Source organism: Lissotriton helveticus, chromosome 11, assembly GCF_964261635.1.
Source record: "Lissotriton helveticus chromosome 11, aLisHel1.1, whole genome shotgun sequence".
Lineage (NCBI taxonomy): Eukaryota > Metazoa > Chordata > Amphibia > Caudata > Salamandridae > Lissotriton > Lissotriton helveticus.
In genome coordinates this window covers 330,489,647-330,502,979 of record NC_136072.1, presented here as the reverse complement: position 1 = coordinate 330,502,979, position 13,333 = coordinate 330,489,647, and the positions used below count along the sequence as shown (strand labels likewise).

Here is a 13,333-nt window from a genome sequence, read left to right as displayed (position 1 = left end):
TACAAAGATCAGGAGTGGGCGGCTCAGGTCGACATCATTCGTTATGCCCAGCAGGACCAATTTGGGATCTAGCGGTAGGGTGACCTCCAGGTCCGCCCCCAGCTCCCTCAAGACCTCCCCCAGCTCCCTCAAGACCTCCGTCCAATAGTTCTGTATGTCGGGGCACAGCCAAGTAATGTGGTAGAAATCCCCCCTCTCCTGACTACACCTGAGGCACAGTGAGTCGCTAGCCCTCCCCATACGGCCATACGGTGTAAGCGTACCCTATCGTAATAGACCCTGTGCAAACTTTTATACTGGATAAGCCGTAGGCGGGACTTGATGGCAATTTCCCTCGGGTGCATCAGGGCTGTGTCCCAATCCAATGTATCCATCTCCCCTACATCCTGCTCTCATAATTCTCTGAGTTTTACTAGCCCATCCGGTGTCTTATCGATCAATGTTTTATAAGTCAGGGAGACTGCCTTGCTCGGGATATGTTCCTGCAACAGGCGTCCCTCCAATGGGGGCATACTCCGGCAGGGGCCCCACCAAAGCCTACCCCGCCCGCCATGCATGTCGCAGCTGCGCATATCTATAGTATTGTGTGAGGTGCAGCCCATAGTCCGCCCTCAAAACCTGGAAGGACTTAAGTTCCCCTCTCTTCACCAGGTCCTCCAGTACGGAGATACCTATGTCATTCCGTCTCTGGAACCCACGCAGTTTGTGTAGCTCCTTCAGCCAGGAACTGTGCCATATTGGGGTCTGTTTCGTCGGTGTGTGCTTCCAACCTATTGCCCTAATCGCCCTCTCCCATATCCCCAGGGTGACTCTGGTGGCGGAATGCAATTGTTTCTTCCCCTTGCCTCCATAAATATAATATAGGCTGGTGCGCCGCGCCATAGTTCTCCTCTCTAGGCCATTAGTGGGATGCGTTGCCGGGGCATGCAACCATTCATTAATAGGTGTGAGATGTTCTGCCCAGTAATAGGCTTCGATGTTTGGCAGGGAAATTCCACCATTATACTGGTTCCGCTGCAGAGTTCCCAGTGCCACCCTGGCCTGTGTCCCCAGCCACAACAAGCATCTCAACTCTGCGTTGATATCACGAAACACCTGACGAGGGCGCGGAAAATACTCATTCTGTAAGGTGTACAAAAACCTCAGCAGTGTAATCATTTTAAACATGGCTGCGCGGCCCAAGATCGTGAGGGGGAGCGCCTTCCACCTAGCAGCATTAATGGCGAAGTTATCCAACACCAGCTTGACGTTCCTCTTGTATGAGAGGTTTCTATCCAATGTCAGATACACCCCCAAATACAGAAACCCCTCGTACGTAGTTCTCAGCATCCCCGGCAAGTAGGACCAGTCCTCTTCCCCCCCCTCCCCAGGGCTCGTAGAGAATGGACTTATGCCAATTAATCTTATAGCCCGCGTGGGCGCCATACCGGTCCAGCACCGTGAACAGCGCCGGGACAGTGGTGACAGGGTGGGTGACATACAGGAGGACGTCGTCCGCGTACAACTATATTTTTTTTCGGGTGGGTCAGACTGGTCGATTCTAAAGCCCCTAATTTCCCCGTCCTGTCGGATCGCGCATGCAACTACGTCTATGGTTAGATCTAAAAGCAATGGGTACAGGGGGCACCCCTGTCGGGTCCCCCTTCTTATGGGGAAATCCTCAGACAACACCCCGTTGACCTTAACTCTGGCCCTGGGATCTGTATACAACAACCGAACCCACTGCCTGAACCTAGGTCCGAAGCTGAATCTGGACAACGCTTCTTCGAGGAAGGGCCAATGTACCGCGTCAAGCGCCTTTTCGGCGTCCAGGGATAAAAACAGGTGGGGGTCCCGCCTAGCACGCACCTCCATCAACCAATTATGAGTCCTTCTAAGATTCAGTCTGGTGGCCCTATCCGGTAGGAAACCCGTCAGGTCCAAATGGACCAGGTCCAGGATCGCCCGCCGTAGTCTGAGAGCTAAGATTGTTGCGAGGAGTTTAACCTCCACGTTCAAAAGCGATATAGGGCGGTACGACGCACAGTCCTCCAGGGGTTTACCTGCCTTATATATCGGGGCAATTGTGGCCATGCGTAAGTCAGGCGGCAGCATACCCTCCTGTGCCGCACCCTCAAACAGTGCCAGAAGGTGGCGTGCAAGAAGATCCGCTGTTTTTTTAAAGAATTCCGCGGGGAACCCGTTGGGGCCAGGGGATTTCCCCGGACGAAGTTTAGTCAAGGCTTCCTTAATTTCAGCTATAGTTATCCCCCCTCCAAATCCCTCTAGTCTTCCTCCGAGAGCACGGGGATATCAATTTGGGCCATGTTGTTTAATGCGTCTTCTTGCGTACCCAGGTTCCTAGCCTCATAAAAGGCCCCGTAGTAGTCAGCAAAGGTCTGAGCTATCTGCATGTCTGTCCGCCGCATCTGCCCTCGTTCATCCCTCACCTGCTCCACCCACCGCGCATCCCTCTTTCTTGCTCAGCCACGCCAAGATCCTCCCCGACTTATCCTTTACATCATACAGCCGATGTAACGTCGCAAGCGCCTGCCTTTTTGCCTCTCCCGTCGCCAAATCCCTATATTGTTGCTGCGCATCCAGTAGTCGTCTAAGAGTCTGTGGGTCTTTATTGACCACTTGGTCGCGTTCCAATTCAAAAATCTGGGCTTCCTGAGTCCGGACCTTTTCCTGCACCTTCCTCTTTTTCCATGCCAGTCTGTTCTGGGCCCTGTCCCGCAGAACCGCCTTAAGGGCTTCCCAGAGAACTATCCCCGACGAAACAGAACCCTCGTTTTCGGCTAGGTAGACCTTCACATCCGCCCCTAGGCCCTTCAGTAGATCCTTGTTCTGTAAATCCCAAGCTGTCAGCCTCCAATTCTTTGTCCCCACTGCCAGTCGCCCCCCCCACCTGTGCCAGGAGAGGTGAATGGTCCGAGATACCTCTCGCCTGATACTCCGCCATATCCTCCACACTTGGTGCCTGTCTGGACAAAAAGATGTAGTCTAGTCTGGAGTACACCCTATGAGCCCCCGAGAAGTACGAGTAGATGCTAGCGTCTGGGTGGAGCCACCTCCATACGTCCACTAATCCCAGGGTGGAGACAGTTCTGGCCAGATGAGTTTGGGTCGAATCCCTGGACCTACTTCCTGACCTATCCTGCGCCAGAGACATGACATCGTTAAAGTCCCCCCCCCCACCACCTGTAGGGTCTCCGATGTGTTCAGTTGAATGTCCGTGACTCCTGACAGTGTCCCGGCCTGCAGTTTAGGTGGCACATTAACGGAAATGATTGTACATTCCTGTCGTCCCCACAAGCCCCGCACCCCCACGTAGGTCCCCGGAGGGTCTATCCATGTCTGCGCGACCACAAAGTGAGGAGTCTTCTTAATCAGGATGGCTACCCCCTAGAGCCCCTGGTGTAACCCACATGCGCTAGCACTCTGTAAGGACCCCTCGCCAGGAAGCCACACTTGGTGCCCTGAAGGTGTGTCTCCTGCATCAGGACAATATGTGCCCCTACCCGTTTCACGTAGGCATGTACCAGACCCCTTTTAACTTTGTTGCCCAGGTCATCCCCCCCCCAGCCCCCCCTCGAGCCGGGACCACAGTATCATGACTAACTGGCAGTGTACTTGACATCGTAACATAAATCTCTCAGTTGCAGAGGAGGTAGGGCTCCGGGATCCCAGGTGTGAATGACAGTTCTAATCGTGACATGCTGAAACAAACCCCCCACCCCCCCAACCAACACCCCAACCATAGTGTTGTCTCGTGTAGATCCGCCTCCCCTCCCAACCCCGATAAAGGAGTAACTCCCCACACCTTCCTCCCTCTCCCCTCCAGTCCCAATCGCCATCCTAAGACCGAGAGTAGGCCTTCCAGGTGAAGGAGGTCTGTCGCCCTCCCAATCTTACCCCCAAGAAACCCGCTCTGAAACCTTTAACTAGGAAACATACAGAGGTATACTCTCAAGCAGATACAAACAAGGAAGAACATTAGACCAGAGAACAAAGCAAATTGTAAGGGGTTGTCCAACTTGCGTGCTCCCCGGCCACTGACTCTATACGTGGTCAGTCCAGCGTGTCCCTGCTTCACGAATTAGAGTCCGGGGGGTCCCCTTGCAATGCTCCCGCTTCCTGAACCGATTCCTGTTCCATGTCGTTGATCGCCACTACCAGGGGATGCAGTGATTGCTCCTCCGCGTCGTCACCCTCCGAAGAAGTACCACCAGGCTCTTCCTCTCCCTCTGACAGTGAGTTCCCAGCTCGGCAGCGAAACCTGGAACCCGACAGCCGACCGGGGTCCAAGGAGGCCGAGCTCCGCCGCCGTATTGATCCTTGAACAGGGTAAGGGGTGGTCCCACATTTCTGCTTCCACACGTTTGTCTCAGTCTCTGTGGCTTTGGCGACCCCCTCGGGGTCTCCGTGGGCTTTCCAGCCTCCTTTGCCCTCCGAGCCAAGGACGTAGGTCTTGTCAGGGGGGGCGCTCCTCCAGCCACTGCCACACGTCTTCCGGGTGCAAAAAGAAATACGTTCTCTCCTTGTAGATGACTTTTAACTTTGCAGGGAAGAGAAGGATAGTTGCCATTTGTGAACACTATTCCACCTGTTTTTAAAGCATCAACTTCTAAGATTGGTGTTACCTGTGTGCATCCATCCATGCACTCAATCAATAATCCATTAATGCACTCACAAATGTAGTTGTCCATCCGTCATTGCACCTGCTTTATTAACAATTCATGTATCTATAAAGTCACCCTCATATATCTATCCAAGCATTCTTACTCAGTCAGATGTTAACTCATAATCTCATTTACCCACTCACCCATCCACACCTGCCAATCACTGAAGAATTGAGTTTAAGTAATAGAATATCCAGGCATTTTGTGTTTGCCAATGCTTGTTATAAATTGTGCCCCATGTTTGTTTTGAGATGCACTCATGCTTTAAACTGGTCTTCATCAGTTAATAATCTTTATTTATAAAGCTTCTCCTTATGTACATAAGTCACTGTTCCCTTTCTTCTGCAGGAGACAAAGTAAGGGCAGAATCTCAGCACGGACCTTGATCACAGACACAACAAAACAGGTCAGTCTAAGGGCACTCTGAGCATTGAAAGCTGGTATTTCTAAAGGGGGATGAGGAGAGGGGTAGTGTGAGCAGGTGTGGTAGATGGATCCTGGGAGCTCCTCCACACCAAGGTCTCCATGATGGTTTCGGTTTCATTGATCCATGACACGTTTCCTTACTTATGCTTTCTTATTCAGCGTGTGTATATGGCGCTTGCAGCTCTATTATCAGCTCTGTAAATTCTCCATGAGATTTGTGCCGGATTGGAATGTATCGTTCATATATCACCCGCATTTGTACCAGTTTTCGTAGCTCGTGGATATCTACATCGCCATTAGATATATGTCCAAGCCCTCTTGCCTTTTTGGATTGGTGTGAGACTTACTGAATAAGTACTAGCATGTGCACCAGAGACTGTTTCTGTGAGTGTCACTGAGAGAGAAGGGCATTTGCTTTCTACAACACTTTATGCAAAGTATGACCTTCTCACAAAGATTAGTGTGATTGGGTATTGGGGGATGATTGTGTAGTGCAGCCTGAAGTTAAGGTCAAGGGGAACAAAAATAAACAAATAAATGAGGGGTGACTCACTTGAATTAATTTCAGCTGCTTGTAATTGCGATGGGTCGCAATCCAGTCCATCGTTTTATTGCCCATCATGCCACTTGAGATGTACCAGCTGTAAGCAAATCCGCTTGTGACCTGCTCCTGTAGGAACAGTCCAGCTCAGACTGCCTGCCAGGTTCCTGTTGAGCTGTAACCCATACCGGTTTCAGTCAATATGAGGCTAATCAGTAGGGTGCACTTTGATTACTATGGCACAGTGAGCATGGGATCCATGCCTGGGTATTCCTGTTACACTGTAGGCGTTGTACTGAGGAAAACAAAAACATGATGAACGGATTACTTGAATTAATCTCAGCCACTGGTAATTACTGTGGGCTGCAATTCAGTCCATCATAATTTTGTTGCATTGCTTCATTACCTTTGCTTCAAGCATTGATTCTGAAAGCATTCTTTTGAATTTATGACTTGGTGCCCTGCAAAACTGTTTTCCTTTAAGACACTTTTTTCTGGCTGGCAAGGTGATACTTTACCTCTCAATGGACACCTGCGTAGCACCAGAGCTGGGTTCAACCATTGGGACTAAGAACCAGGAAATGGTCTAAGAACCAAGAAAGAGGCCTGTTTCAAACCTGGATTGCTCAAGAGGTCATTCACAGGGTATGAAAGGCATGATTCTAGTACTCAAATCTCCAGAGTGATGAAAGAAATGGCAGACATTTGACCTAGATTGTTCCGTCTTTGAGTCAGTAAGATCCTGTTAGAAATTGAGTTATTAGTTAAGAGGGATGTGAGCCACGCTCCATTATAAACAAAATCCTTGTTAAGGTGAACCGCAAAGGTCACCAGGTAAACATATGCTAAACCCTCTGGTAGCTTGACATAATCGAGTCAGACTTAACTTGGAGGCAGTGTTTAAAGTGTTTATTCAGCACTCAAACAGTAAACAGTGAAAACACAACACAAGAGAATTCCCAAACCAGTTAAGAAAATTAGAGTAAATTAGAAAAATAAAAAATGACACCGAAATGACAAAAATTCAACAATTAGAGCAGGAGTTATGATTTTTTTTTGTGTAACTTTTTTATTATATACTGCGTTCAATTACATAAAGTATAAGTATGCACAAGTGCATTTTCAGGAAGTATGGTCAAAATATCACTGATATTGTTAATAACACATCCAGTGAGTATTCACAGTCTCACTACGTTCCTCCTACAGTTATCAGCAGTACAGTAATTTGTTTGTGAAATCGTTAACTTCGAAGTTATGATTTTTTAAAATTGTAATGAGAAAATAGCGCTGGGGTAAAGTCACAAATTCAAGCAGACTGCGATGGACCACCGGTCGGATACAGGGTCCAGGTTCGTCCATCTGAAGAGCGATCTTCTCAAGTCCGCACGAGGAGCTGCTGTTCATGTTGGTGGGGGCTGCCAGGAGGTCGTTATTGGCCCAATGAGCAGGTCTGGTGCCCTGGACAGTTACTGCTGGAGCTTCGCGTTGACGGTGGACATAGGCTGTCGATGCCTGCACGAAGCGTAGGTCTCTAGTTGAAGCTTCGCTTTGGCATTCAGCGACAGCTGTTGCTGTTGGTGCGAAGTGCAGGTCTACCTGGAGTTTTGCATTTGTTGTTGGTCGTCGTCTCTGCTGCAAAGAAAACTTAGTGGTTGTGAGGAACCTAAAACATCTGTATTTTCACCTTGGAGTCAGCCAAGGATCCTAGACATGGGCGACACCTCAGGACACATTCTAGCAGGGGCCAGCAGCAGGGCTCAGGCAGGTCCAGTTGGTGTAGGGTAGTTGCAGGGAGACACATGGAAGCTTGTTGTGTCTCTGTAGCTTAAACAGGTGGTCAGTCAATTGACCCTTGGAGTCACTTGTGGGCAGCCTGTGTTCAAGGCAAGCAGACAGTGGGGCAGTCCTTCTGAATCTTCCACATGTCCAGAAGTGTTCTGATAAGAGGTTGTGGAGGTGCCACTTTTATCCCCAGTGCCCCCCTGTGTCTAACCTTCCCCCTTTACTAGGATAGACTCCAAACTGTCTAGTGTAACAAAGTGCAGCCAGGCCAAGGTGTGAGCTAAATATGTTAGTGTCAGAGCAGGCAGCACTTAGAAGTCGGGAATGGAGTGGGCAAGCCCTGAGGCTATGCTATGAAGCTCAGGGAGGCTGAGTACAACCACCCCAGGACATCCTGCTCAGGAAAGAAACACCCAAGGCTCTTTTGTCCCCGCATCTTGAAGGTATCCACAAAAAACACAGTAGAGCCATTCACAGTCATGTTACAATGGACACATCCATAAGGGCACATTTGATTTAGGAGGAAAAATAACAGCTTTATAAAAATTGCATTTCCTGAATAGTAACTTTAAATCTGATTTTACTATTAAAGAGGATTTTAATTTACAATTGATTTTAGTGGAATAATTATTTTTCTGTACATCTTGAAACTGAAGGTATCACCTATTAAGTGTAATAAGTTAACCCTATGTTATTCAATGTGAGAGACAGTCTTTCAAAAGTGGGAAACGACTTTAGTAGTTAAGTCTCGGCACTATACAACACACATTCGCTGTCTCAAAAAGAGACCTGTTGTTTATACATTGTGGGCTTCAACCTGCCCATAGGGTTCCAGTTTGCTGGCTCCATTGTTGATCAATTATTTGTTCTCCCCATTTGTCCATTGCTTGCAAGCATCATGCCTCTTTCGGGGTTTAGTCCCCAACGAGAGCAGCGACCAATTACTGCTAAACTTATTCAGCAGCTATTTTAAGGCATTGTTTCGGGACTACTTTTTTATTTCTTTAAGAGCGCTAGATGGTCAATATTGTCACCAGAACTCTGGAAACAATTCCTTACTGATCTCAGACCCACCCTAGGCGAGATCCCAATCTCTATCTATGACAAATATCCTAATTGGAAAACATCCTTTGGATCAAATCCTCCCCCAGAGAGTGATTACCCTACGACCCAAGGAAAAAATTTCTCCTTGGTACACTCCTAAGTGTAGTGAATTTAAACAACACTGTAAATGTGCAGAGAGGATATGGGGGAAGGACTATGGGGGGAGTATGTTAGCAGAGCTACAGAGGTACCATTCAAATCTACAAAACTGAAATTGAAAAAGTTGAAGCATTTTACTTTGAAGAAAAAAACACTCTGGCAAATAACTCACCAGGAAATTTTCCGCATTGCCGAAACGTTACTTAACCCCTGCCCCACCCTGTCCACTTATATTAATCCAACACTGCAACCCAGACGATGTAACGACCTAGCCAACTTTTTTTTTACAAGAAAATTCAAGATTTATATGGCTAACAGAGATCTTCCAACAAATTAAATCTGACTGTCCTTGTGACTCGGCCCCTCCACACATTCTAGCTATATTCACTGATTACACACTCCCTGCTATGCGTAAAGTGATAAGTCTGTCTCACCTCAGGTGAGGTCCCTGTGGCCTTGAAACGCGCTATGGTCAAAGCATCACTGAAAAAAACGAACTTGGACCCACTGGAGTTAAGGAACTATCAGCCCATTTCTTCCTTCCTTTTATTAGCAAAATTGCTGAAAAATACGTTAACCAGATTATTTCCGATCAACTAAAGAGTCACAACCTACTCCACCCTACCCAGACAGGGTTTAGACCCTGTCATGGTACAGAGACCGCCCTCTTGGCAGTGGTCGAAGAATCCAAGAGATTACTCGACCAGGGAGGATTGAACGCCATCATCCCGCTCGATCTGAGCTCTGCGTTCGACACCGTAAAGTACAATATATTTGTGCAAAGACTGAGGAACATTGGAATCCCAAGAACTGCCTTTTAAAGCTTAAATTGTTCCTGCAAGACAGGGCTTTTCAGGTCTTCGAAGTCGGTGGTCTTTCCTATCCTCTCCCACTCAATTGTGGAGTACCTCTGGGTTCTTCCCTGAGCCCCACACTGTTTAACGTTTATATGAGACCTTTGACAGGCATTGTTACCCCATTTGGAATCTCGATAGTCACCTATGCTGATGACACCCAACTAATTTTCTCTCACAATCATAGACAAGCCTTGAACTCCCTCCATTCGCTGCCGATGGACGAGAGAATCAGGTTCAAGTCTCTATGCATTGCCCACAAGGCCTTGTGGGGCGAAGGCCAGTGATTTCTTAGCCCTTGCTCTCTTTTTATCTCCCTCGTAGAACTTTTGCTCCTCCACTGCCCACCTAGCAATCATCCCTAGCATTAAGAGGGAGAGAATGGGAGGAGGATCCTTCTGGTATAGACCAGGTTCACTGTGGAATGCCCTCCCCTCTTCTCTCTGCTTTGAAAAATTGCTGCTTCCCTTCAGGAAGAGGCTCAAGATCTGGCTTTTTCAAAACCCATCCCAGTAATAGGACCCCCTCTTGATTAGTATTATGTGCAGTACTGTCAGCCCTGGGATGCCTATGGGTAGCCATGTGCTCTAAAAGTGCCACTGCTTTTACTGGCACCATGTGTAATGCTTCACACCGTTCTTTGTTTCCCGCTCATTCTTGTCTCTGTGTGCCATACGGGTTCGCGTCCAGTCCTAGTGCTCAGTCTCGGTGTCCCCTACCCTGCTAGGTCGGTGCGGCTCAGCTCTGCTCCCCGCTATCGGGTTTTCACTCCCAGACCGCAATGCCAACCCCCATTGCCTAATTGGTTGCTGTAGTGAAGCTCGTACTTTTTGTACGGTGAGGACTTGACTTGCATTTACGTTTCGTGGAGCATCAGCAGTAAGTTTTCACAGAGGTTTGGAGTTCAGATCGCTTTGTGCCATGAACTATAGTGCTTCTATTGACGCAGATTATCGGTAAAGCACGACTGACGTCAGTGGGAAAGCTCCACGCTTGCCTGTCTCCAAGATTTGCTTTTAGTTAAACCTGTGACCTTGCGCTCTTTTTGTGCTGTGTAGTATGCTTTGAAATGTAATAGTACCACTGAGCACAGCCCTGAGAATCGATGCTGACAGGCGGCTGTAAGCATGGTAAGTTACATGGGGCGCTGTGTATTTGGCACTCTCTTAGTTTTGCCCCCATGCTGCTGATCTCGCCAGTCCTTAGATTTAGGTGGTCATAGATATCTGAGCCCACACGCCGGGCAGTAAGTGTTGCAGGGCTCTTGCGAGAAGTCAGTCTGCGGGGGACATGCCCCAGGTAATGAGATGCAGAACGCGCGCACTTCGTCCCTGGTGCTTGTTGGCATTTCATCTCCGAGGATGTTGTCTAAAGTAGATTTCGTTGAATGAGCCGTCTTATCCTTGGTCCCAGATGGCACTGGCTGCCAAGCCCCTAACAGACATGGCTCATCTGAGTAAGAGGTACCGATTAGTCGGCTTCTAACAGCTCCACGGCTAAGAATCCTTCAGGACAGACTTGATATCTGTAACATAGGCATGGAAATTCAAAGTAAACTTTTAATTGGTGTTCACACATAGGTAGAGTAACACTACTCTTTCGGACTTTTCTGCGTTCAGTACCTTTTCCTTGATTAAACAAAAGCTTTTTGGTATCGTGTGGACCTTTTATTAGTGCAGTATTCACGATTTTAAGGTTTTTCGCTTATTCACACGAGTCCTCAAATCATAACTTGTGTATTTATAAAAAACAGAGTCTGACAATTTAAACCTTCATTAACTTTCACATAGGGCCAAAGGAAGGACTGCAAATATTACTGTGCAAACACGCACACGGAACACACAGTCACTACCTCAAAACTTGTAAAACACACACATTTGAAAATAGGAATACATGACTCATCGGCAAACCACAAACATATGGCTAACAAACAGGGACAACGCCAAAAGCTCGGAGCTAGGTCATTGTTGGGACATGTGAAACATCAACCCACATGGCCTACTTCATAAATATAATTTACCCTAGTCTAGGGGTAACTAGGCCTTACCTTGAGCGTGACTTATAAATATTAAAAAGAAGATTTAGGCTTAGCAAAAAGTTTATTTTGCCAGGTCGAAATAGCAGTTTAAAAATGTACTACAAACTGTCGTGGCATGTATGAGACATGTATGTTTTACATTTTGTACCATTTATGAGGGATTTATAAGTAAAATATATGCACCAATTAGGTGTGTGCCAATTTGACCAAATTTTAGGGATAGAGCACATGCACTTTACCACTGGCTAGCAGGAGTAAAGTGCACATCATAATGCCTAGAAACACAAATTCAGCAAAACAGCCGAGTTAAAGCACAATGCCTGGAGGAATACCATACCTAGGATCTCAGTTCTGGCAGATCCAATTTAGCTGAAAGATCTTCATGATTACAACCCACTATTTTATGCAGGACAGTAATGTACCTCCACTGCAACCAATCAACCACTCCTCAATTGTGCTTCGCCGGGCCTCACATGTCTTTGTAAAAAAGCTACTTGAACCATTCGATATTGAAAAAGATACTCATGGTCAAAATTAAATAGGAGGCCTAACCACGTTACAGTTAGCACTTTTAGGCTGTTCTGGAGTTCCTAGGAATCCCCAGGACCTGCGTGTTTTAGATGACCTAAACTGAGGGCTCGGTGTACAAACAGACTCCGGACGACCGCACAGGATATGACAATGACAACCCTGATTCTTCAGGGATCGTGGAAAACAGTACAGTACTTTTCGCCCAGTCACTCGTGCTTGCTTATTCTCAGAAAACACATAGAAGGATGACTGGAACGTTTTCAATAAGTATTTATTGGCCCAGCGACAATCTTGTGTAAAACATATGTGCTGCGACAATCAGGAGTCAGAAGCATACGAAAGGAATTGCAAGTGCTGATATAGTTAGCAGTAGATACCATAATTCTAAAAAGATGAACACATACAGTTCAGATAAAACAGTAACATTTGCATACTTATATAATAATGCCCTATGTATTTTGCCTGAATATACGTAGCCTAGATATGTAGGTGTAGCATGTATATGTGCATATGTGTATGTAGCCAAGAATCCCCTAGGGAAACTCCAACCCGGTACCTGATGGTAGAGAACTAAGGAACCAGTCTCTGCTCCGGGGATGACACCCCACAAGGGATGTCAGACCACTGTGTCGAGGATTCAGCATGCAGTACTTCTGGCTCAGCTTGGAAGGAATTCTCCTCTAATTTGCAGGGGGGAATAAGGGTCTTATATACTAGAGTGGTCACTCCAGGGTTTCTTCTAGAATACATATGTTTTGAAAACAATCATAAATGTTTATCAAAACAATGTAATCATGCATAGCAAGCCTGTTGGCTGAGGAGGAAAAAAAGCGGTGACCCTTATACAGAGTAAATATGCCGTGCCTGGGTACATGTTTATGTACTTCAGGTACAGCGTTATTATCATAATATACCAAGAGCCTGCTCACAAAGGGAGAGAGCTAACTACTAGGTAAAAGGTCACCCTTCAGAACTGTTATTGTTGTGTGGATGAGACAATGTATGTAAAAAGAGGGTATACATTACAGGACCATCCTAACGAACATGATAAGGCAAACTGTTTTCTACTTCAAGGCTCCCTCGAGCCGCTGTGGGCTGACGAGCTCGTGGAGAGGCACCTGCGCGCCTGGAGAGATACTACGTTCCAAGGATACGGCAGCCTGCTCAGCAACCCCAAATAATGCCTAATCTCTGCTGATGAAAGATAATAATCTAGAAACACGTGTCCAGAGATGGCCAGCACTAATCTGCACCCACCTGGTGAAACACTCTAAAGACTTTGCAAGTGTACTCG

The 13,333-nt window shown here is 47.2% G+C and overlaps 1 protein-coding gene across 2 annotated transcripts in view; it reads left to right on the top strand.

Annotated features, from left to right (window-relative positions):
• The window catches only part of FARP2 (FERM, ARH/RhoGEF and pleckstrin domain protein 2), a 1,696,743-nt gene that overhangs the window by 955,279 nt on the left and 728,131 nt on the right, over positions 1–13,333 (top strand). For both annotated transcript variants that reach the window (XM_078665691.1, XM_078665692.1), the window contains exon 12: positions 5,013–5,070. In XM_078665691.1, the coding sequence (XP_078521817.1) occupies positions 5,013–5,070 (58 nt within the window). The remainder of the gene's footprint in view (positions 1–5,012; positions 5,071–13,333) is intronic.